Source organism: Herpailurus yagouaroundi, unplaced genomic scaffold, assembly GCF_014898765.1.
Source record: "Herpailurus yagouaroundi ecotype Mexico unplaced genomic scaffold, PumYag 141, whole genome shotgun sequence".
Lineage (NCBI taxonomy): Eukaryota > Metazoa > Chordata > Mammalia > Carnivora > Felidae > Herpailurus > Herpailurus yagouaroundi.
The window spans coordinates 694193-719057 of NW_024412396.1; the positions used below are offsets into that span (position 1 = coordinate 694193).

At 39.0% G+C, this 24865-nt stretch overlaps 1 protein-coding gene across 5 annotated transcripts in view; it reads right to left on the reverse strand.

Annotated features, from left to right (window-relative positions):
- The window catches only part of RNASE9 (ribonuclease A family member 9 (inactive)), a 67548-nt gene that overhangs the window by 35906 nt on the left and 6777 nt on the right, over positions 1 to 24865 (reverse strand). The window contains exons 1-4 of one of the 5 annotated variants that reach the window (XM_040476518.1): positions 16165 to 16221; positions 15755 to 15912; positions 12120 to 12282; positions 9262 to 10248 (exon numbers count right to left, since the gene is read on the reverse strand). In XM_040476518.1, the coding sequence (XP_040332452.1) occupies positions 9628 to 10233 (606 nt within the window). In that variant the 5' untranslated portion in view covers positions 10234 to 10248; positions 12120 to 12282; positions 15755 to 15912; positions 16165 to 16221 and the 3' untranslated portion in view covers positions 9262 to 9627. Of the gene's footprint in view, positions 1 to 9261; positions 10249 to 12119; positions 12283 to 15754; positions 15913 to 16164; positions 16222 to 24865 lie in introns of those variants that run through there. The other 4 variants (XM_040476517.1, XM_040476515.1, XR_005790705.1 and 1 more) reach the window with 4 other exon arrangements.

The following is a 24865-nucleotide window of genomic DNA, read 5'->3' on the forward strand; positions in this document are numbered from 1 at the left end:
TTTTTTTTAAAAACAAACAAAATGAAAAGCCATAGATCTTCCTCAGTCTTTTAAGTTTAAATCGCAAATGTTATTATTTAAGTCAGTAGATACCTTATTGAGTTTCGAATATCTCACAAAGCTGTCTTTTGAGTACGGTCATAAATCATGAGATGGATATGGAGGGATCTCAGTTTGGGTCTTGGCTGGCTCTTACAGAGCCAAAAGGTTGACCAAAGAGCCTCACTTCTGCCTGCAATTGTCTTCGAATTAAGAAGATTCATCTCTGGCTAGCTAATGAAACACAAAGAATTTCTGTGGTCCTCCAGGCTCATAAATAAGTCAGTGATCCAGCTATATATGTAATTCCCAATCTAAGAGTTGTTTTTGCTAATCCTTATATTTGAATGTTCTTTTGTTGTTCTCCCATGCCAGTATATTTGAGGTAAAGCATGGGGATTGAGCAGTAGTTAAGAGGGTTGGCACTTCTCTAACATAGCATAGCTATTGTGCTTCTATTTTTCCAATTGTATCATTACATGTAATTCTTAAAATTAACACCAGGCATATACTTTGGACAACCTAGATCTCAAGCCTCACCAGTCGGTGGTTATTGATGTAATTGTTTTAATAGTAACCACCTACATCTCACGTGATTATGTTCCCTCCTCCCCAAATCCTGCATGTATCAATTGGAATTATTGTGCAGGAGACAGAAACTTCAAATAATAATGGTTGAAACCAGATAGGTGTTTATTTCTCTCACATTTCTTTTTCTAAAGTCTAGGAACAGACAGTTTAGGTCTATTATGGTGCTCCATGGTGTAAGATATCCAGGTTCTTTCTATTTTGTTGTTCAGTTTTATTTTGCTCAAACCAGGCATGTGGCTTCCATGTCAGGGTCTAAGATGGCTACTCTATACCTTCAGCCATCGTGTCCATGTTCCAACCATTAGGAATAAGAAAAGGAAAATAGGGGCATTCCCCTCCCCTTCAAGAATATGTCTCAGAAGTTACACTCATTTCAGTTATTTTCCATAGACATCCCCTGTCTAGAAATTAGTCAGATGGCCAATTTTACTTGCAAAGAAAACTGAAAACTACCTCTTTTATTTTGGGTGACTGACTATGTGCTCAGGTAAAATTTGAGGTTCCTATTACGATACCCAGTAGAAGAAAGGAATTACCAATATTAAGGGACAACAGATAGTGTTTCCTCTACTATACACTCCGCAGAGGCTCTTAAAATCTCACTTGTGTCATGTCTGTCATATCTTGGATTCTCCAGGGGAGAGGATGGGTAGAGGGTTTTGGAGTTGGATACTTTCTTTCCCCCAGGTCAGTTAGACTCTGATAATTCCCCAGCAGATTAGCCTCGGTTTAACTAGTTTCTCCAGAGGGCAAGACTCATTAAGAAGAACAGGGTGCTTCTGTTAAGAAAACAGAACGTTAAGAACAGAGAAAAATGTTTACTTTCCCCCTCTCCCTGCCAGAAGCACTAGGAGATTTTTTTTTTGTGATACAGGAAACCTGTTCAGGGGACCTGCTCAAGCATGGGGAGGTAAATCTCACAAAACTTGGGACCTCCTCATGAAAAATTTCTCCTGAAATTTTTAACTCTCAGAGTTGTCCATACAACATTGCCTCCAACAATGTATCAGTGACAGTTCTGATTTTCCTACCCCTGCACTGGTTCCCACAGTGGTTTCCCCTGTTAAAGATAAATTGAGGCACATTGAATTTTTCAGTTTATTTGATCAAAAACCAATTCAAATCATGTGCTAATCAGGAGCTAAGGGAAAGACTTTTATAGAGAAGAGGTAAGAAGCAAAGCAGGGAAATTATTTATTTATTTTTTAAAATGTTTTTATTTATTTTTTGAGAGAGAGACACACACACACAGAGCGCGAACAGGGGAGGAGCAGAGAGTGAGGGAGACACAGAATCTGAAGCAGGCTCTAGGCTCTGAGCTGTCAGCACAGAGCCAGATGGAACTCACAAACCGGGAGATCATGACCTGAGCGGAAGCCAGATGCTTACCTGACTGAGCCACCCAGCCGCCCCAGGAGGGAAATTATTTAATTGGCTATATCCCATGCGGTCACCTTCTTTGGGAAAGCCAAGTTGGCTGCTTGTGATCGATTGTCCTTAGGCTTTAATTTTTTCACCTTGAGGCATTTCAGTCTTAGGTTTTGTAGTGCTTACTAGGGTACTCAGGAATTAAAGCCACTTCAGTCTAATGGCCTCCTTGTCTAGTTAATTTAACACTTCATGAGCCTCTCCTCCATTAAGTTGTTATTCTCTGTATTTGCCTGTCAATCTCTTCAATCTTGGGGGCAGTGGTTTGTCCTCTCCTCAACTCTTTTACAGATCCTAAAAGAGTTGCTGATTTTTTTAGTCTGTTCAGCTTTTTACTTGTTGTTAGGGAGCACTGGCAGCTTCCAACCTCTTTACACGTGGAAGGAACTCCTTGCGTCCAGAAACAGGAGCTACACCGCCATTCTACTTTGTCTCTATGAATTTGATTCTAGGTTCCTCGTATAAGTGGAACCATACATTATTTGTTCTTTTGAGTCTGGCTTATTTACTTAACATAACATTTCAAGATCCATCCATGTTGTAGCCTGTATCAGAATTTCATTCCTTTTCAAAGTGAAATAATATTCTACCATGTGTATGTGCCACATTTTGTTGATCCATTCATTCACAGATAGGCATTTGAGGTTTTTTCCATCTTTGGGCTATTGTGAATAATGCTGCTATGAATATTGGTGTACAAATATCTGCTCCAGTCTTTGCCTTCTCTCCTGCCACGGTGCAGAAACAGAAACTCCTCTCTCCTCACATAGTTCCTTTCCACAGAGAAGTGGAAAAGGAAGGGAGACCCAACCAAATTCCCCATGAGTGGTGTCTCGTGAGAACGGCAGATTAGTTATCCACAAAATGAAGACTTTGCCTTCTTTTCTACACATCTGAGTTGTAGCAAAAGGTTAATTTTGAGATCGTTCTCTATGATGATTATTGCACTTAGGTTAGAGATGTGACAAAAATGTCCCTAATTGAGGCTGACTACAATTACCTTGGTAAAACTGCTACAAGTGAGCATCTGTTCTTAGCTTTGCTTTCCAGACACTTAATTTTATTAACACACCCCAAATTAAGCAAATTGAGATTTATTGTTAGGCCACATTCATATATTAACTTATAATGAAACCATACAAATTTATAATGAGAACCAGAACTGCCAGAAAGACTAATTCTCTTCCCTTGGTCATTGGTCCCATATTATTTTTCAATGGGTTGCTTCCTTCCACCAACCAGAGCAAGGAGACTTAGGTGTAGGATGTTAGTGAATTTTCTCAGCCATCCGTGATAGCCTGATGCACACACCTCTAGTAAAAGGAATCTCCTATCTTCGGTATAATCATCTTGCCGGTTTGTTTCAATAGTTAGACTTTTGGCATGGACGCTATTTTCAGTTATCCTGAACTCTGGCTGAATCTTAGAATTGCCTGTGGAGGTTGTGAAAGATACATATGGCTAGGTCTCATCCATACCTAGTGAATCAAATAAATCTCCAGGAGCTTCAGCAATTTTGTTAAAGTTTTACTAAAGATTCTGGTTCATGAGTGAGAGTTGAAAATCAATGGACCAAACCTTTGCTGGTGGGTTTTAGCAATCACTTTAGGCTGACATTACTGGTCATTGATTCTGTACTGTTCCAGGTTGACTGAAATAAGATTCTGCACAAGGAGCCAACACTCTATTCCTCAATAATAATCCTACCTAGAAATGCTCATACTTGAAGGCCAGTAAGTAGTGAGTACATTCCCTGAATTCTTATAGAGGTCTGCAGTTGGTCAAGGCAGATGTTTAAAGACTGAATAATAGCAACAATGATGATCAACTGCATTGAGAAAAACATTTCCTTAGGTCAGATCAGATGTTTGACAGACCAATAATTGCTTCCCTAGATACATTTTTCTATTCTTCCTTTTAGTATCAAACCACATTCTGCAGATTTCTCACCTTAAGTGTGCCCTTAACACTAAGTTCTGGCCAGTGTGATATGAGCTGAAGAAATATGAGCAAATTCTTAGCCATGTCCCCTTCAGAGAAAGCTGGCTCCCCTCTATCTGTTCCCATTCCTGTGCACTGGAGTACAGATCTGTGGTGAGTTGGCTGCGGCCAACTGGACAAAGACAACACCTCGGAGCTGGGGAAATGATCATGTGGATCATGTGGCAGGAACCCCAGTCCTTCAGTGATCACATAGAGCACCATCACCTTCCCACCCTGGACAAATTGCCTCCCCTGGATTGTCATAGAAAGGAGAAATAAACTTTTATCTGTTTGAGGTACTGTATTTTAGAATCTTTGTTGCATCGGATTCATCTATACCATAATTATAACAGAAGGTCACAGGACCAGTAGTCTTAGATATTTACTCACTTGTTGAATTCTTGTCACTATCCCCTTCTCCAAAATGCCGGGGTCAGAATGTCAACAAATGAGACACTAAAAAACTTACCACCTATTTGTCTAAATGTGCAACCTAACATCTTTAAGTGGCAATGGATTATGGCAACTCCATCTCTTAGTGAGTGTTCAACACCCTGTTGAAGATCAGCAAGGGAATGTGTGCTATTAGAAATGAGGCCTTGGGGGGCGCCTGGGTGGCGCAGTCGGTTAAGTGTCCGACTTCAGCCAGGTCACGATCTTGCGGTCTGTGAGTTCGAGCCCCGCGTCAGGCTCTGGGCTGATGGCTCAGAGCCTGGAGCCTGTTTCCAATTCTGTGTCTCCCTCTCTCTCTGCCCCTCCCCCGTTCATGCTCTGTCTCTCTCTGTCCCAAAAATAAAAAAAAATTAAAAAAAAAAAAAAAAAAAAACCAAAAAAAAAAAAAAAAAAAAAAAGAAATGAGGCCTTGGTCTGTCTCCCTCTGCCTTCTCTAGAAATATTCCTTCAGACCTCCAGGCTGTCAGCACATAAAGGCACAGAAAGTGTGAAGATACAGACACTGGATAACGTTCACTAATGACTTCCCATGTGCTAACAGCGCCCCTTAAAATTGCCCTTTATTGACATAACCTTTATTCCTGGTATGAAGGCCTCCTCGTGACCAGGACTTGCTTTCATCTTCCCTCTCTACCTCTTTCTCTTACTCTTGCTTCCTCCTCGAAATTTCTCCCTTTCATATTCTTAATGTCTACTCTTTCTTAGAAGTGCTCCCTCCATTTTGATGTTTGTTTCACAAGCTTCTAGCCCAATATCCATAAAATGTTTTGCTTCCTGAAATCCTCAAAACCTGCTGCTCTTCCCTCTGCTCTGGCACTACTGTTAGAGCATATATTAAAGTGGTGAATTGCTTATACTTACTTATAATGAAGATTTTTTTCATTTTTTAAAAAGTTTATTTATTTTGAGAGAGAGAGAGCTTGCACACATGTGGGAGGGGCAGAGAAAGGGGGAGAGATAGAATCCAAGCAGGCTCCGCACTGTCTGTGCAGAATCCAAGGCGGGGCTTGAACACATGAACCACAAGGTCATTACCTGAGCTGAAACCAATAGTCAGATACTTAACGGATTGAGCCACCCAGGCACCCCAGAATATATTTTAATAAGAGAAGGAAAACAATCTTCAACAACTGAATAATGTCAAATATTGACATTTTGAAATGTCAATTTGTATATATACTCGTTATCACTGTGAATGTCCTTGTTCTCCTGAAGTTTATATTCTAGTAGTTGGAAAACATAGTCTCAGGGTCCAGTCTTACAGAAAAGGTGTTCCTGAGTTCAAAATCTCATTTGGATAAAGTATCTTCTACTTTTTGTTTTGATAGATTAGAGTCATGCCTGGAGAGGCTCTATGTCACTGGAGGTATCTCCTTTGATCTCTTAGAGAAGAACTTGATAATATTTACTAGCTTTTGTAATCTTCTGACTATGAAAACTGGGGTGGAATATTTATCTCATACTCAATGCAAATCATAGAATGCACCAAATGTAATAAGGGACAAACCGTTTCTTTCTTGTGTTTCAAAAAATATGATAGCTCATAGATATCAAGATCTTTATATTTCACACATGTGAAAGATATCCATCTTAAAGAAAGAAAGAAAAGAAAGGTTTGGATAAAGTGTGTGATCTCATTGCTGATCCTAAGTTTTGTGTGATCAGGACAAGTGACCAAGCATATTTCTGAGCAAACAGTGGACAGAGAATATGACTCCTTCATTTGTGACACAGGGTTATGGTGACCAACAATGAACAAGTACATGAAAGCACTTTGAAATCTTTATATTATAGAGCATATACAGTGTGAGTTATTATGACTGCTATGTGCATTATAATTGAAAAACCGTTCTTGTATGCTTCAAGTCAACCAGAAATACGAATTCAACTTCGCACAAAAGTACGCAGGGGCAAATGAATAGGGTTCAACTAGGCATCATCAGTTTTCTTCAGTAAGGAGCAGGATAGGGATAGCGACAAGCTTTGGTTTTATACTCCCCCTAATGTTGTTGGAGAATGTTGTGCTAAAATAGAAGATATGGAACCACCGTGCTCTCTGCTTATTGGATTCTACTCTTCCACTCTTATTTGATAACATTATGTGCATCATAAATTTTCTAAAGACAATACCAATTAGGGTTTATTTTGGTTAGGAAACAAACACAATTTTTTTTTCTTACTGTTACAAGTGTGGTGGCCTACATTCCTTCACTGAATAATTAAAATTTAAAATTAATGTTGTATCACCACTTCACACCCATTAGGATTGCTATTATTAAAAAAAAGAAAGAAAGAAACTGACAAGTTTTGGTGAAGATAAGATTGGAGAAACTGAAAACTTAGTGCGCTGCTAGTGGGATGTCAAATGGTGTAGCTGCTACGGAAAAGAGTGTAGTGGTTTCTCAAAAAATTAAAAATAGAATTACTATATTATCCAGCAATTTCATTTCCGGTCATAGACCCAAAAGAATAGAAAGCAAAGGCTCAAACAGATATTTGTACATGCTTGCTCAAAACAGCATTGTTCACAATAGCCATAAAGTAGAAGCAACCCAAGTAAGTGTTCATTGATGGATGAATGGATAAACAACCTGTAGTGTATACATTCAATGGAATACTATTCAACCTTAAAAAGGAAGCAACTTCTGACACATGCTAAAATATAGATGAATCCTGAAGACATTACACCAAGTGGAATAAGACAGTCGCAGAAGGACAAATACTGTATGGTTCTACTCATATGGGGTATCTAGAACAGTCAAATTCATAAGAGACAAAGTGGAATGGGGTTGCCTGTGGCTGAGAGGAGGGGTAAATGGGGGAGTCATTGTTTAACGTACACAGAGTTTTGCTTTGCAAGATGAAAATTTTCTGGAGCTGGCTGGTGTGATGGTTGCACAACAGTGTGAATGCACTTACTGCCACTGAAATATACACTTAAAAATGGCTAAAGTAGGGGCGCCTGTGTGGCTCGGTTGGTTAAGTGTCCGACTTTGGCTCAGGTCATGATCTCACGGTTCATGAGTTTAAGCCCTGCATGGAGCTCTTCGCTCCCAGCACAGAGCCCGCTTCAGATCCTCTGTGTCCTTCTCTCTCTGCCCCTCTGCTGCTCATGATCTCTCTCTCAAAAATAAGTACTTTTTTAAAAAGTGGCTTAAGTAGTAAATTTTGTGCTATGTATATTTTATAACAATTAAAAAATTAATGTTGCATCAACTCAAGGGATTCTAACATAAAGAATAAATTGTGATATGAGTCAAGGTTATGGACAATATTCATCTTATTAATTTGGTATTAAGGAAGAGAGAATGCTAATGGAGACAGGATGATAATCTTTTGAAATCATACAATGGGTAAAGCTAAAAATTATAGTTTTGATATATCTTAAAGAATCTCATGGATTGAGGACAGGACCTGGATTTTTTTATGCATTATTAGATAAAAAGAACAATCTGTATAAATAATCTTTGTTTTATTTCCATGACTCTAATGTGTATGGATCAGATCATTTATCTGGAGAGAAGGAGATATGTTATGGTCATTTCCTGTCTTATTTACTGTACTATACCATACTCTCACAAATATATGTTGGATAATCCCAAGATAGGTGAAATGAGCATGTCCCAGATGAGATGGTCCATAGCACGTACTCATGCTAGCCTATATGCAGAACTTCTTCAGCTGAAGGTTGACTTTTAGAGTGCACCATGGAGATTTCTAAAGTTTGATGGGATCCTCATTCACTCAGACATTACGATTAAAAGCCACAAGTCTCCATGTGAACAGTGGTTCCCCCTTAGTCACTGAAATGGGATCTGAATCTTTGTCCCTACACCCTTATTTTCATCAACTAATTGATAAAGTAGGATCTTAGCTCTGAGTCTGAATACAAGAATAAGGACTGGGGAAGAAATAAGTGGATTGGATTTCAGTACGATGTGCAAAAGTAACAGACACTCTCCCTACCATCTCCCTTCACTCCTTCTTATCCCATTTGCCTTAAGTTATTGAAAATAATAACGAAAAGATATTAAGGGGGGGCTGGGTGGTTCAGTCAATTAAGCATCCAACATTTGATTTTGGCTCAGGTCAGAATCTCATAGTTTGTGAGATTGAGCCCCGCCTCGGGTTCCACACTTACAGCTCGGAGCCTGCTTGGGATTCTCTCTCTCCCTGTCTCTCTGCCCCTCTCCCATTCTCTCTCTCTCTCTCTCTCTCTCAAAATAAATAAACAAACTTTAAAAAAGATGTTAAGAGATTTCACAAAGGGAGAGAAATTATTACCTGAACTGGACAAATAGATTTCCTTCATCATACAGATTCTCCAGCCTTTTTTGGAAGTGGTGTATTCTCAAATGAAGCCACATCTACCGGCAAGCCAGGAAAGGGATTGTGAATAAATGTGACTGCCAGAAAGTGAGGAATTTTTTGTAGTTTTGTGAACAGTGTTGCTGCCTAAGCTAAAGCAAAGGTGTGGGAATCTACAAAAATACTATTGGACACTTGAAAAGTACCTCGGGGAGCTTGCCATCCTGAATATTTCAGTATTTATCCTGAGATGTCTCTATTAGAATCTACACCTTTATGTTTTCGTTGAGTATTCTGTTGTGTAGAAAGAACAGAATGGGTGAAATATCTACAAATATAGCACTGGAAAGTTTAATTGCACAATTTCTTGAGAAGCTTTAGGTTCTTTTTCTTTCAAATTACATCACAGAGAAAAGTAATTCCCAACCCAGAAACCCCACATAACCATACCAGAGACACTTCACTAGGTCAATGCACTTTATTATTTCTACTGAGCTAGAGATGTACATGAACAACATAGGAGCACACTCCAGATAACCATTTCCTGTCCATCTTGGAGCCAGCCACCCTTTCCCTTCAGGCATTCACCCTCCAAACACATCCAAAACGTGCTAAATGACGTGACCTGTTTGAAGCCACATCTCAGAGCACCGTCTGTGAACTTAGCCCACATTGTTTGCATGGTGTCAGGAGAAGAAGGGAAGAAGGTGGATGATTAAAATTGATAGGATCAACGTTACCGTTCTCAATTTTGAACTGTAAGGATCCATATGGCAAGCGATGTGTCCTACTCTTGACGTCTTAGAGAATACTTTTTTAGAAGGGTCACTGGAAGTAACCGTGGAGGACATATTTCTCCTTGATAGTATCATTTATCTCCATAATATCATTTATGTAAGCAGGGATAACTTCTTGAATATCATTTTGCCATCGACAAGTCATAAGGACCTGTCCCTGCCTGTAAGAAGATTCATAGACACAGTCTGTCATTACCACTCCTTCGATTAAATTACAGTACACTCCTTTTATTGATTGCCTGCTCCTGTGACATCTCTTCACACCATTCTTACAAGACACAAACAGGTTGTTACAGATGTCTTGCAGTTCCTCAAATGATATCTGGAGGAAGAAATGTTCTTTTACACAACGGAATCTGTTGTGGACATTTTTCATCTTTATTTCATCAGTGCAGTAGTTGGAATCAGTTAAGGGTCTTCCCGGATCAATAATGGTGCGCCTTTTGAAAACATCCTTAGGGGTTGGTAGGGTAGGTCCTGTGCTGCGCATTTCCTCCAAATAATCTTCAAATTGCTCTATCTCTTCCTCTGACAACGGAACATATTTGTGCAAGATTTTCAACTGCAGTGGCTGCAGTAGCAGGAGCAGCAGGAGCAGCAGAGTGAGGGGCCGCAGGGTGATCAGAGTCCACATGCTTTCCGGGGGGGACTACGAGAGATAAGGGGATGTGGGCCATTTCCATACTGTGCCCGCTTCTATTCCTGTGCTGGGCAACATTCCTTTCTGCCAATTACCGCCGTTCTGAGCTCGAAGACTTTGGGCAGTATTCAAATTGACAATTCAGAATATATTTAACCATTTCTGAAGTATGGACTAAAAAGTAACCTTCCTAGGCCTGTACTCAGTCGGGAAGACTGTTGATATGAGAGGAAAAGGTGAAGGAAGGAGGGAGAGAAAAGGAGAGAGAGCAGTGAGCAAACAAGGAAGGATGAGGAAGAGAGAAAAGAAGAGGAGGGAAGGAGAGAGGAGGTCAAGACAGCAGTGGGGAGAGGGGAGAGAGACAGACAGACAGACAGACAGATAGACAGACAGGCAGAGAAGAGGCTCCCACCATCCGGAACAAATGCATCTGTTCTCTTCTTAGGAGTTGTGAACTCACACCGTAGAGAGCTATAAGTGATCCTCCCTCCCCTCCGCCTGCTGCTATGAGGAAAATTCTTCATCTTATGACTTCTCCTCTTGCTCATCTCAGACCATAGACGCCCTGGGAGAAGGGATCAAGCAAGGTACATGGGGTCGGGTGAACACCATCTGCTTTTCTTTGTGAATATGCTTTCAGCACGACCTCCTTGCCTGGAGCTGCTCGGTCCATTTTGTAGCCTCCTCTGCCTCCTGTTACCACTCAGAATGGCTCTGCCACCAAGGGGCATCACTTACCTTGTGGGGGTGTTTTTTTATCCTATTTTTTTCTTCTCTTAGGTAGACTTCATGGTTTCTGCTGTGATCAGGTTTCGCATCCCTAAACTCTCTCCACCCTGTGAGCCTGTCTGCAGAGTTACGGTAACCTCATCAGGAACGATTTCAGTCCTTACTTTCCTCGATGTCAGTGCATCCGCCTGTCTATTCACCCCACAGCAGGCTGCACCAAAATCCCCCAGTACTTTATTTATTTATTTATTTATTTATTTATTTATTTATTTTTTTATTTTAAGTTTTTTTATTTATTTATTTTTTTAAATTTTTTTTTTCAAACATTTATTTATTTTTGGGACAGAGAGAGACAGAGCATGAACGGGGGAGGGGCGAGAGAGAGGGAGACACAGAATCGGAAGCAGGCTCCAGGCTCCGAGCCATCAGCCCAGAGCCTGACGCGGGGCTCGAACTCACGGACCGCGAGATCGTGACCTGGCTGAAGTCGGACGCCCAACCGACTGCGCCACCCAGGCGCCCCTAAGTTTATTTATTTTTGAGAGAGAGAGTGTGAGCAGGGGAGGGGCAGAGAGAAAGGGAGAGTGAGAGAATCCCAAGCAGGCTCCTCACTGTCAGTGCAGAGCCTGATGCAGGGCTCCAATTCACAAACCCTGAGATCAAGACTGGAGCTGAAATCACGACTTGGATGCTTAACCAACTGAGGCATCCAGGCACCCCAATACCCCCCAGTACTTTAAATACACATGAGCAAGTGTCTCTGCAACACAAATGTGTAAAACTGAGATGAATTACATTATTTAGAAAATTGTCCTATCTTAAAAAGAAATGAAAATGTTTAATTTGGTACATACTAATGAAGCACATTATTACTAAGCTTTGTGGTCGTTATGTTAAATAATTATTTTAAAACTTTCCTTGCAAGAGCCTGAACAGTAGTAACATGTGTTACAGGAATTGTGCCCAACAGCTAGATACCAGGGGACAGACTACCCTTTAGTACAAAGTGTCATCTCTCACAGAGAACTCCTGGGCCTATCTATCATTTTCCATTTCTACTCCAAATCTGGCTGTTAATCAATTCTCCAAGGAGACTTCCCAGACAAAGGCAAGTGCTTTAGGTACACTGGAGAACAGGCTTCCAGGCCTACCTGTGCCTGGAGTCTCTTGACCTTGTTCAGTCCTTGTGGTGTCTATGCTTCAGAGAATGGATGCCTCAGGGCTGGGCTGTAGAGATCCTGATATTGGGGGAATTGGCCTCCCCTTAGAGCACAGGAGCTTGGAATAGAAAGGGAGAAAAACAACTGTGAGCAGCTGAAATAAATACATAAGTAATATGTATAAATAATATTTATTTGTACATAAATAAATATATATACAAATAATGAATAATAATGGCTAACACAACAAGCAATGATATACAAAGCACTATCTGTACATTACCATCTTCATCATCCAAACAGCCTTATGATAGACATGTTGTTTTTTAGTATTGTTTTTGTCTTCATTGTAATCAGCATCTCTTTGTGAAAGGAAGTTGCTTAAAATCTTACATTGGGCCTGGCAAAACCCTGGTTCATGCTGAGGTCACAAGTCTGTCTGACATCTACAATTCAGTTCTTCACTGCTATTCTGTGGCCCTTATCAGTCTAGTTTCCCTTCCTGAGGCTAACCTGTGCTTCCTTCTCTAGGCTGTCTTTGTAACTCTGTCAGAAGAAACTAACAGAAACACAGAGATCACAAAATTGGCAAGAACCAGGGGCGCCTGAGTGGCTCCGTCAGTTGAGCGTCTGACTCTGGTTCTCAGGTCTTCATCTCAGGGTCGTGAGTTCAAGCCCCACATTGGGCTCTGTGATGGGTGTGGAGCCTACTAAAAAAAAAAATAAGTGGGGAGGACTAGAATTGTGTTTGAACCACTGGAGTGCTGTAAGAAATTGGCCCACGTGCTAGCCCATGTGCCATGAAGCCTAGCTGAGCCGCTGCAGGAGAGTTTCCTGGGTTTTCTTACTCCACTGTGGCCTTGGCATAAGAGAAGTCTTCCCTTAAGGCAACCTGAGTGATTCTCCAATACTCATAACCCAGAGACTCTGAGCTACGTGGAGATGGAAACAGGTTGGATCTAACCTTTGTATATGTGAGTAGAAAAAGTCAGAGAATGGAGGAGTTAGAGACAGGCAGATGTTGGGGGTGCCTGAGTGGCTCAGTTGGTTAAGCATCTTACTTCAGCTCAGGTCATGATCTCAAGGTTTGTGAGTTCAAACCCGTCATCTGGCTCTTTGCTGTCAGTGCAGAGCCCGCTTCAGATCCTCTGTCTCTCTCTCTCTGCCCCTCCTACTTGCTCTCTCTCTCAAAAATAAATAAACATTTTTTTTTTAAAGGCAGATGTGGGGGACACATATGAGAAAGTAGAGAGAACAGGAGGATTGAAGGCAGGAGAGCAGAGAATGGGACTGGAAAGAAAAACTGGCCTGCAGTGGTGACGTGAGACTGGGCAGTCTTGGTGTGGCCATAAGCATGAACCCTTCCTCCCATCCCTGCTTCTACACTCTTATCAGACTCCCCTGGGGAGTCTCTTCAGGAGAGTGAGACCATTGTGAAAGTGCAGGGAGCTCAGCACACATTCCCATAAATGAGAACCTGGAGTGTCTGCAGCATCTTGGGCTGCAGAAAACAGAACAGCAGGTGCATGGAGAGCAGAGTTCAGGCTCCTGCTGAGGACATGCCTCAGGGCCTGCCCAGGATACCTCCTTGACTTTTGTACCCTAAACTTCTTAATTTTTTTATTTATGAATTCAGATTGTAGTTTCATACTTGTCAAAATCCTTTCTGACCCCAAAGTATATGCATTTTTGCTTCTATTCTAATGTATTACTTTTATGGATTTTTGTAAAATGTTAAGTCTTTTACCCATCTGGAATTTATTTTGAAGTATAGTGAGAGGTGGGTTTTGTTTTTACATGATTTTTCCATAATCCCGGTACCAATGATTTGGGGTCCCTCATCACTAATTTAAAAGTTAGCTTATATATTAAACAATTCTATTTCTGAACTATCTGTTGTGTTTTGATGATGGTTTTATCTATTCACTTGCCAGTGATATGCTTTTACTTATTCTAATTTTATAAAATATTTTAATATCTAATAAAGCAACTCACATTCATTCTTCTACTTGTTCAAAAGTTAGTACTGAGACAGAACAGAAAGCAGATTAGTGGTTGCTTGGGGCACAGGGTAGGAATGGGAATTTGCAGTAAATGGGCAAGACAGACAGACAGAGACAGAAACAGAGAACAGAGAACAGACGGATTGAAACATGCTCATGCAATGCTTCTTAAGTTTTTGCCTGGCAACCTCACACAGCAGAACCACCTGGACGCCCTGTGGATTGCAGATTCCCTGGGTTTTCCTCAAACCTCATTAATCAGAACCTCTGTGAATGGGCCCATATATCTGCACTATAAACAAGTTCACAAGGTGAGTCTTAGCCCACTAAAGTTTGAGAAGCACGGCCTTTGTATACATAAAAATGTAATTTATGACATAGAAAACATCCCAAAATAGTGGGGGAAGTTTTAGGCCTTTTCAGTAAATGTTTTTGGGAAAAAAGTGAGATGAATTGCTTTCACTGTTTGGCTATACTGAATAATGCTTCTTTGAACATGGGTGTGCACATATCTGATTGAGTCCCACTTTTCTTCTCCGCTTTTAAATGTGCTTGGGAGGGTTAGGGTAACTTATAGGTGTATAGGCAGGGAAGGGCCTGAGAGAGGTTGTCTATCCCGGGCCTTTTCTATTATGCAGGTCTTGAGTCCCTGGTCACAATTTAAAAAAATAAAATAAAAGAGTAAGATGGGTCAAAGTCTCCCCAGGGAGACAAATACATATTTCAGAGAGATGATTAGGTTATATTTTAAAAGTAAATCATTTTTAAAATGCAAGACTTTTAACAGATCTTACAATAAGGCATCAAAGGATTATGATTGTGTAATAGTTATATAGCTTCAATCACAAAAGGAAGAATTAAAATTGTATCTTACAAATTGGTAACAGTTACAATACCTCATAAACTCAATGCTGGTGAGTGAGATAAGGTGGGAAATCACTCATTTGTGATCACAATGAAAAAGTTGGCAAATATAATAAAAAGCTTTGAAAAGCTGATAATATCCCTCCACTTGTAATAGCTAAGATTCTAAGCAGCAATAGTTTATATAGAAATATGGACAGTAAGCTTTACTTAATAAAGACAAAAATTTGAAATTTGAAAACATAAATATCCAAAAATTTGAGGAAAAGTTAAATTGAGTCTGATATGTTCATAAATATGGTAAAAACAATAATAACCACTGTAGTAAAAGCTAATATTTGAGATAGTATTCTGTAGTCAGAGAATTATATATTATAGAATAGATTGTTTTCCAGAATTTACAAATGAATTAACCAATGAAAATTTTAAAATATGAAATATATTTAATATTATAGTAGTAGGATTATCTGGTCACAAGTGATAGAAGTACCAAACAAATTAACTTAAACACCAGAGGAACTATATTGACTCACAGAAAACAAGTCCAAGAGGCACAGCAGGATGAAGAAATTAAATCTTTCACTGCACTCTTATTTTCTCTCTCTTCCACCACTGTTTTCTCTGCTAACTTCATTCTCATGCAGGGTCTCTCAATGTAATGGCAGAGAAAATCATTGTTACCTTTTTAGCCTATATTTAAGGTCACAGAAGGAAGTGTCATCCTCTCCCACTTTCATCCAATATAGAAAATAACTTTACCGATTGGCCTTGTTTCTGTCACGTGCGTAAATCCAGGATTGTGAGGTCTTCTGATTGGTCAACCTGTAACACATGTCCTCCTCGGGGAAGTAAAGGCAAAACCACACCATTAAAATTCCAGCAGAATTCCAGTTGCTGACCGAAGGAAGGGTTGTTACCTACAAAGCGAGAAAGGGATGGAGACCAGTGGCAAATGTCCATTACAAACGGCTGGGGGAAAAATAAAGCATTGAACTATATCTACAACATGATCCCAATTAATGGAAATATAGATTACGTGGTGGGGGCGGAGGAACCAAAACAAAACCGCAAGAAACTGTTATTTCTGAATGGTTGATTTTTTATTGTTGTCTTTAAAGCTATCTATTTTTCAAATTTAAAATAAGTTAGTTCTAAGAAATGTCACTTACGAAATGGATTTTTAAGATCTGGCTTTGGACATGTTCTTAAATATGAAGTGCCAATTTCTCAGACTGACACATTTGGTATCAGTTAACTTCCACTTTTGCTCAGTAGCAGGAAGAGTCAGTTCCTTAGTTTGAGTGGTTAAGCAAAGATAAAAACTCAGTCTTTAGAGTTAGACTTACCTTTATGAGTAAATCCCAGAATATCTCTTCGTTGAATTCCATAAGAAAAATCTAGGTTTTAGCTAACCTCAAATTTAGACTCTGCTTAAACATTTTGAGGCAATATTTATGCTTCTGACCTTTACACCCCTAGCCAAACTGAGAATGGTGTCAGGTTGAGAAAATCTAGAGAAAAATGTGATTTTTGTAGGTCCTAAGAGGATCAGTGACTTCCCTGAAATGCACATCTTTTGTTCAAGACATTTACTAGGGCCCAGGCCCTAGTAAAGACCTGAATATTTGAGCTCACAGAGACAGAATACAGAAAGTAACTGACTTTTCCTGATGCAAAAGTGGAAGTTAACTGATATCAAATGTGACAGTTTGAGATACTGGCACTTCATATTTAAGAACATGTGTCCAAAACCAGATCTTAATAGACGTACGCAAAATAAGAGTTACTCAATAATTGAAAATCAATCTTCAGAGCACAAATATAGTGTAATTTTGACATCTTATATTGCAAAAATGGAGTCAAGCCAGCTCCGGGATGACAAAAATCTCTTCATATTTGTTTGCAGTTTCCTGCAAGTTTATATTTATGTATGCCTTAATTAGCTTTTTTATTGTATGATTCTATATAAAAAAATTTTTTTTGAGATTTGTTACATTGATATCTGCTATTTTTTTTTCCTGTAATGTCAGTGTGAGTTTAGCAGGTACAGACTAAGATATCACCACTGATATGGCTTGATCTCATAATTTGGTCCTTCTCAGTGATCAGAAATAACAGGAAAATAGAAGCATAGAATATATTAGGATAGACTATTTCATAGATTTTGCCAGGGAAAAGGAAAATAAAGCCCAGTGAGACAGTGCGTTCTATATCAAGAAAAAATAGGGGAACCTGTCTGGCTCAGTCAGTGGAGCATGTGACTCTTGACCTTGGGGTTATGGGTTTGAGCCCTGCATTGGGTGTAGAGATTATAAGAAAGAAAGAAAGAAAGAAAGAAAGAAAGAAAGAAAGAAAGAAAGAAAGAAAGAAAGAAAGAAAGAAAAACAGATTTCAGTGTTCACACCCACCCACCCATACACACACACACATTCCTCCATGTATGATGGACTAGAGGTCAAAGTGATATTTTAAAAACAACATTAAGGATATTATAATGATACAAGTATATATAGTAGAATATTTTTCACAATTTTGGAGCTAGTGATGTCTTTCTTAAACCAAACAAGAGCACAGCCACAAAGAAAATTATTGAATTATTGAAAAGCTTGATTACACATGCATAGACTGAATTACATACCTGTATACATGAGTACAAAGAAAATCTGACCCCAAAACAAATAACATGACAATGATCTCTAATAGCAGAAGACACCAAAAAAATAAACTTCAAAAACCAGCAACAGCTTGGGGAAAAAAAATGCTTTGGGGGTGCCTGGGTGGCTCTGGTTAAGTGTCCAACTTCAGCTCAGGTCATGATCTCACGGTTGGTTACTGGGTTCCAGCCCCACGTTGGGCTCTGTGCTGACAGCTCAGAGCCTGGAGCCTGCTTCAGATTCTGTGTCTCCATCTCTCTCTTTGCTCATCCCCTGCTAGTGCTCTGTTTCTCTCTCTGCCTCTCAAAAATAGATTAAAAATGTTCAAAAAAAATTTTAAGTGCTTTGAAAATGTGATCAGTGTGAAAGTGCTTCTCAAACTCAGGTGTAAGAAAAGTATGAATTTCTTTTCTCAATCCATTGTATCTGCACCAAAACCCTAGCTCTTAAGGGTGGCAGCACAATTTACCTCTATTACAATTTTAGGTGTCTTCTGCCTTTCCTACATAGTTAGGAAAATCAAAGTATCTGCATTTGCCCTAGTAAAACAGAAAGTTACAATTTTGTACATGAGTGTTGATCATCATAGTTTCATAGTTTCTCTTTCTGTTATCATCATAGTTTCTCTTTCTGTTATCAATTGTCTTAATATGGAACATAGGGTTGTTTTTCCTCCCCTTTTAAACAACTAACATTTTTGAAACTTAACACAAAAGCTATTGACATCCCTTTGAGCTACCAAAGAATTTGGTAAAGAATTTCTTGTGCTGTAAAGAATTTCTCTCTTTCCCAATATTCTACGGCAGTAAAAGCAAAATGCTCATCTATGCCTTCACAAAGTATTCTTATTTCCTATCAACTCCTATATTTCTTAGCTTTTGCATCATTAACTCATTATGAGTGCAACTCTGCCATGATGGATCTACCTTCTCACTAGAAAAGCAAGGAGAGGTGGTTTATCTCCAAAAATTTTAAGGAGCCTGTTTAGACAAAAACACTTTAAACTTGTTTTTTTTTTTTTTTAAGATTTTATTTTCAAGCAATCTCCACACCCAACGTGGGGCCCAAACCTACAAACCTGAGATTAAGAGTTGCAGGATCCACCGACTGAGCCAGCCAGGCTCCCCTAGACTTGGTTTTATTTATTTATTTATTTTTATTTTAATTTTTTTTAATGTTTATTTATTTTTGATAGAGACAGAGCACAAGTGTTGGAGGGGCAAAGAGAGATGGAAATGGAAACCGAAGCAGGCTCCAGGCTCTGAGCTGTCAGCACAGAGCCCAACGCAGGACTAGAACTCACCAGCCGTGAGATCATGACCTGAGCTGAAGTCAGATGGTTAATTGACTGAGCGACCCAGGCACCCCTAATTTTTGTGTTTTTTTTTTTAACATATAGGTTTTAAAAATTTTTTTAAATTTATTAACTTAGAGAGAGAGACAGAGAGAGTGAGAGGGAGAGGAGCAGAGAGAGAGGGAAAGACAGAATCCCAAACCAACTCCACGCTGTCAGCACAGAGTCCAACATGGGACTTGAACTCGTGAACCATGAGATCATGACCTGAGCTAAAACCAAGAATCAGAGACTTAACTGACTGAGCCACCCAGACACCCCCAGATTTGGTTTTAAAATGAAAGTATACATAAGGATGAATATAATCTTGTAGTCAAGATGGAGTAACACGGACCTGATTTACCCTCCCACCTGAAACAATTTTTAAAACTGATAAAATGCTGGAAAAATTAGTTTCAAGACACTAACATGAGACAACCAAACACACTGATCTTTGAGATACAGGAAACTAACAAGGTGAGTCCTACAATTTGCCTGGCTTACTGCCTGGAGAGAGATTTCAGGCACAAGTGAAGGGTTGGCAAACAGGAAGAGCCTGAAAACTACAGGAGATGAGGAGGAGGAACTGAGGAAACAAGGAGGCCAAGAAACTTGAGTCCACAGGACACAGTACTAGAAAGGAGAGAACTGCCTTGAACAGAAGTGTGGAGATCTGCACAGGGTTCCTCTCAAGTATGCAGCAGAGTACTGTTTATCATGAGTGTGGGAGAAAACCACCTGAGGCTGGGGAAAGAATTATCTAAAAGGATCAGAGAAGGTAGTGCCTAACCCCACTAACCAGGCTGGAAAAAGTCAAGATGCATGGGATATTAGGTAGAGTACTCAGGAAGGTCTTGCCTCAGTAATGGGCAATAATTAGCCTTGGGCTGCAACTGCTCTGTACCCGCCTAACAAATCAAAAGGATCGAGTGGTTCCGAATAGCTTATGTGCATCCCAGAAAATAGTTCAAGAAAATTTATAGGAATGCAAAAATATCCTTACCTGGTAAACCAACAAGGTAAAATTCACAGCATCTGGCATCCAATCAAAAATAGCTAAGCCTGGGGGCACCTGGGTGACTCAGTAGGTTAGGCGTCCGACTCCTGGTTTCCGCTCAGGTCATGATCTCACAGTTCATGGGATTGAGCCCTGAGTCAGGCTCCATGCTGATGGAATAGAGCCTGCTTGGGATTCTCTCTCTCCCTCTCTCTGCCCCTTCCCCACTCACACACACTATCTCTCAAAATAAATCAATAAAAACTTTTAGAAAATTACTAAAAAAGGAAGCAGATAAACAAAAACCATAGTGAGGAGAATAATCATTCAATTGCATTTGGCCATAAGAAGGCATAGAATAAAGACATTAAAACTGTTATTATAAGGGGTGGCTCAGTTAGTTAAGCATCTGAGTCTTGAATTCGGCTCAGGTCATGACCTGATGGTTCACAGGTTTGAGCCCCTGTGTTGGGCTCTGTGCTGACAGCTCAGAGCCTGGAGTCTGCTTTGGATTCTGTGTCTCCCACTTTTTGCCCCTCCCCTCCTCATGCTCTGTCTCTCAAAAAATAAATAAACATTAAAAAAATTTTTTAAATTATTATTATAACTGGATTTCTTCTGTGCAAAAAATTAAGTAGATTCATAGACAATAGAAAAAAACAAATCAAACTTTGAAACTTTTAAAGATAAAAACTAAAATGTGTGAGATGAAAAATACACTGGATGAGATTAATGGCCGATTAGATATTGCAGAACAAAGATTAGTGAATCTGAAGGTTATAGAAATGATCCAAATGAAACATCAAACAAGAAAACAAAACAAAGAGTGAAAAGAGCATCAGCAAGCTGTAGAATGAATTCAAGTGACTTCAGATGAGTAATTAGAGTCTCTGAAAAGGAGAAGCAGGGGGATAGAAAAAAAATTAGAAGCAGTAATAGCCAAACACTTTCAAAAGTTGATGGAAAGTACAAATTCACAAATCAAAAAAAGCTCAATGAACTCCAAGCACAAAACATGAAGAAAACCATACCAAGGCACATCATAACCAAATTGGGAAGAAAACAACCCTGACCTAGTCATGAAAAGAAAACCTTAGAAGCAGCCTCAGAAAAATGGCATGCTAGGATTGGAGAAGCAAAGAGAGGGGTGATGTTAGATTTCTTTTCTGAAATAATGTAAGTAAGAAGAGAGCAGGAAAATATTAAAGTACTCAAAGTAAGAAAGTTGTCAAGGTAGAAATTCTATACCTGGTAAAAATATCTTTAAAAAACAAAGGCAAAATAAAAGCATTCTTAGATTGCAGAGCTTACAAAAAGTCATCACCAGCAAACAGGGAAGGTAAACTGGCAAAGAGAAAATTATACCAATTGGAAATGTGAATCTCCACAACGGAATGAAGAACATTGTAAATGGTAATTAATTAACTGGGCAAATACATATGATTTTTTTGTTATTATTTTTTAATGTTTATTTATTTTTGAGAGAGAGAGAGAAAGTGTGAGTGGGGGAAGGGCAGAGACAGAGGGAGACACAGAATTCGAAAGCAAGCTCCAGGCTCTGAGCTGTTAGCACAGAGCCCGACGTGGGGTTTGAACTCACGAACTATGAGATCATGACCTGAGCCTAAGTCAGACGCTCAACCGACTGAGCCACCCAGGTGCCCTGCTTTTTTTTTTTTAATTTAAATTTATTTAAAATAAAACAGACTAACCAAAACTAGTAGCAATGTATAATGGGATTTATACCATATTCCAAAGTAAAATGCATGAAAATAGCATAGAATCTGAGAGGAATCCAAGTATACTAGCATAAGGTTTTTATACTGAGTGAAGTAGTACAGTATCAGTTGAAAGTAAGCTATAAGTTATAGATATATACTGTATATCCTAATGCAACCACTGAATTAAAACAAAGAGCTGTAGTTAAAAAGTCAACAAAGGAGATAAAAGTGGAATCATAAAAAAATTCATAAATCAAGTGAAGGCCCCAAAACGAGAAAAAGGGAGGAAAAAATGGAAGGGACAAATAGAACAAATAGCAGGAGTTAGACTCCAACTAACTGTATCAATAATCTCATTAAATGTAAATGGTCTTAGCATACCAATTAAAAGCTAATGATAGACTGGGATTTTAAAAAACAAACAAGATTCAGTATATACTGTCTACAAGAAATACACTTTATATGAAGACACATAAAGAAGGTAACAATAAAGGATGTAGAAACATATACCATGCTAGTGTTCATCAAAAGAAAGCTGGAGTGCTATAGTAATATCAGATAAAGCAGATTCAAAACAAAGAATATTACCAAGGCTAATGAGGGTCATTTCCAAATATGAGGTTCGATTAATCAACAGGACGTAACAATCCTAAATTTTTATGCCCCTAAAAATTGGGCTTCAAATTACAAGATGCAAATACAGAAAGAACTATAAGGAGAAGTGAAATCCATATATTACAGTTTGAGCTTCCATATCCATTTCTCAATAGCTGATAGGTCAAGTAGGCAGGAAATCAGCAAGAATATTGAGGACTTGAACCAAATTAACAACCAATTTACCCCCAGTTACATTTATAGAACATTCCATACAACAAAAGCAAATACATATTTTTTCAAGCTCCTGCAGAACACTTACCAGGATACACCAAATTTTCTGCCGTGAAACAAGTCTTAATAACCTCAAAAGGATCCAAGTTAAACAAAATATATTCTCTGACATTGGAATGAAATTATAAATGAATAAGAGAAAGACCTCTAAAAAATCTCAAAATATATGGAAACTAAACAAACCAATTCTAAATAATCGATGGGACAAACATAAAATCAAAATGGAAATTAGAAAATATTTTGATCTGACTACTGTTGAAAAGAATCACATAGCATAGCAAAATTTGTGGGATGCTGTTAAAGCAGTATTGAAGAGAAAACTGATAAACACTACACATCCATACTAGATGCAATGCATATATATATATGCATTATAATATATATGAATGCACATATATGCATTATAATATATATGAATGCACATATATGTATATTATAATATATATGCATTGTAATATATATGAATCCATATATATGTGCATTGTATACAAATGCACACATATATGCATTATAATATATATACAAATGTACATATATATGCATTATAATATATATGAATGCATATGTATTTGCATTATATACACACACACACACACACACACACATATATAAAGGAGTTGTATCCAGAATATGCAACAATGAAAATGCAAATAATCCAATAAAAAAATAGGAAAATGTTTTAACAGGCACTTCAGAAAAGAAGATATATGGATGGCAAACAAATAAGCACATGAAAAAGTTGTTCAATATCCTTAATGTTCAACGAAATGCTACTTAAAACCACAATGAGATACCACCAGACACCTACTAGAATGGTTACAATGAAATTGGGGCGCCTGGGTGGCGCAGTCGGTTAAGCGTCCGACTTCAGCCAGGTCACGATCTTGCGGTCCGGGAGTTTGAGCCCCACGTCAGGCTCTGGGCTGATGGCTCGGAGCCTGGAGCCTGTTTCCGATTCTGTGTCTCCCTCTCTCTCTGCCCCTCCCCCATTCATGCTCTGTCTCTCTCTGTCCCAAAAATAAAATAAAAAAACGTTGAAAAAAAAATAGAAAATGACTGACTTTACCAAGTGTCAGTAAGAATGTCGGTGAACTGGATTTCTCCTAATAGTGCTGGTGACAATATAAAATGATACAAACAAATTTGGAAACAGCTCAGTAGGTTTTTAGAAAGGTAAATACACATCCACCATTTGACCCAGCCATTCCCTTAGTAGGTTTTACTCCAGAGAAAAAGAAATGTATGGTCACACAAAGACTTTTACATGAACGTTCACAGCAGCTTTATTTGCAATCACCAAAAACTAGAACCAACTCAAATTTCTACCATTAGGTAAATGGATAAATGAATTGTAGTATATCCATTTAATGAAATGCCACCCAGCAAGAAAAAGGAATGAGCTATTGATACACACAACAGCATAGATGAATCTCAAAATAATTAAATTGAGTTAAAGAAGCCAAACAAAAGATAGTACATAGTGTATGATTCCATTTCTATAAAACTCTAGAAAATGGAAATTAATCTGTAGTGAAAAGAAAGCAGATCAGTGGTTGCTTGGGGATTGGGGGTAGGGAAGGTGAGAAGAAGGAATAACTAAAGGGCATGAAATTTGGTAAATGTTGGATATGATTTAATGGGCATAGACCTATGTCAAAACTTACGAAATTAGACAACTCAAATATGTGCAGTTTATCATATGTCAATTACATCTCAATAAAACTGTGTTAAAAAAGTTAAAATGTGGGGCACCTGGGTGGTTCAGTCGGTTAAGCATCCGACTTTGGCTTGTGTCATGATCTCCCGGTTTGTGGGTTTGGCCCCGCATGGGGCTCTGTGCTGACAGCTCAGAGCCTGGAGTCTGCTTCAGATTCTGTGTCTCCCTCTCTCTCTGCCCCTCCCCTTCTCACGCTCTGTCTCTCTCTCTCTCTCTCTCTCTCTCTCTCTCTCTCTCAAAAATAAAAACATTAAAAAATTTAAAAAAATAAAAAGTTAAAATGTGAAGAAATATAACAAGTCTTAGTGGCGATTGGCTTACCACTTGCCACACCCTTAGAATTCCGTCGCCAGGGAGAAAAAAAACAAAGTCTTGGGCAGAGGCTGTGGTGTTGGAACAAGGATTACCGCATGAAGATGAGAACTATAGTCTGAGGAATCTGGGGACTGATGAAAGAAAAAGATACGACCACAGTGTGGCAGTAGCACACAAGCTTTATCTGGGTGCCGCTTGGCAAGTGGGTGTGTGGGTGAGGTCCCTCGCAGCAGGAGACCACCCAG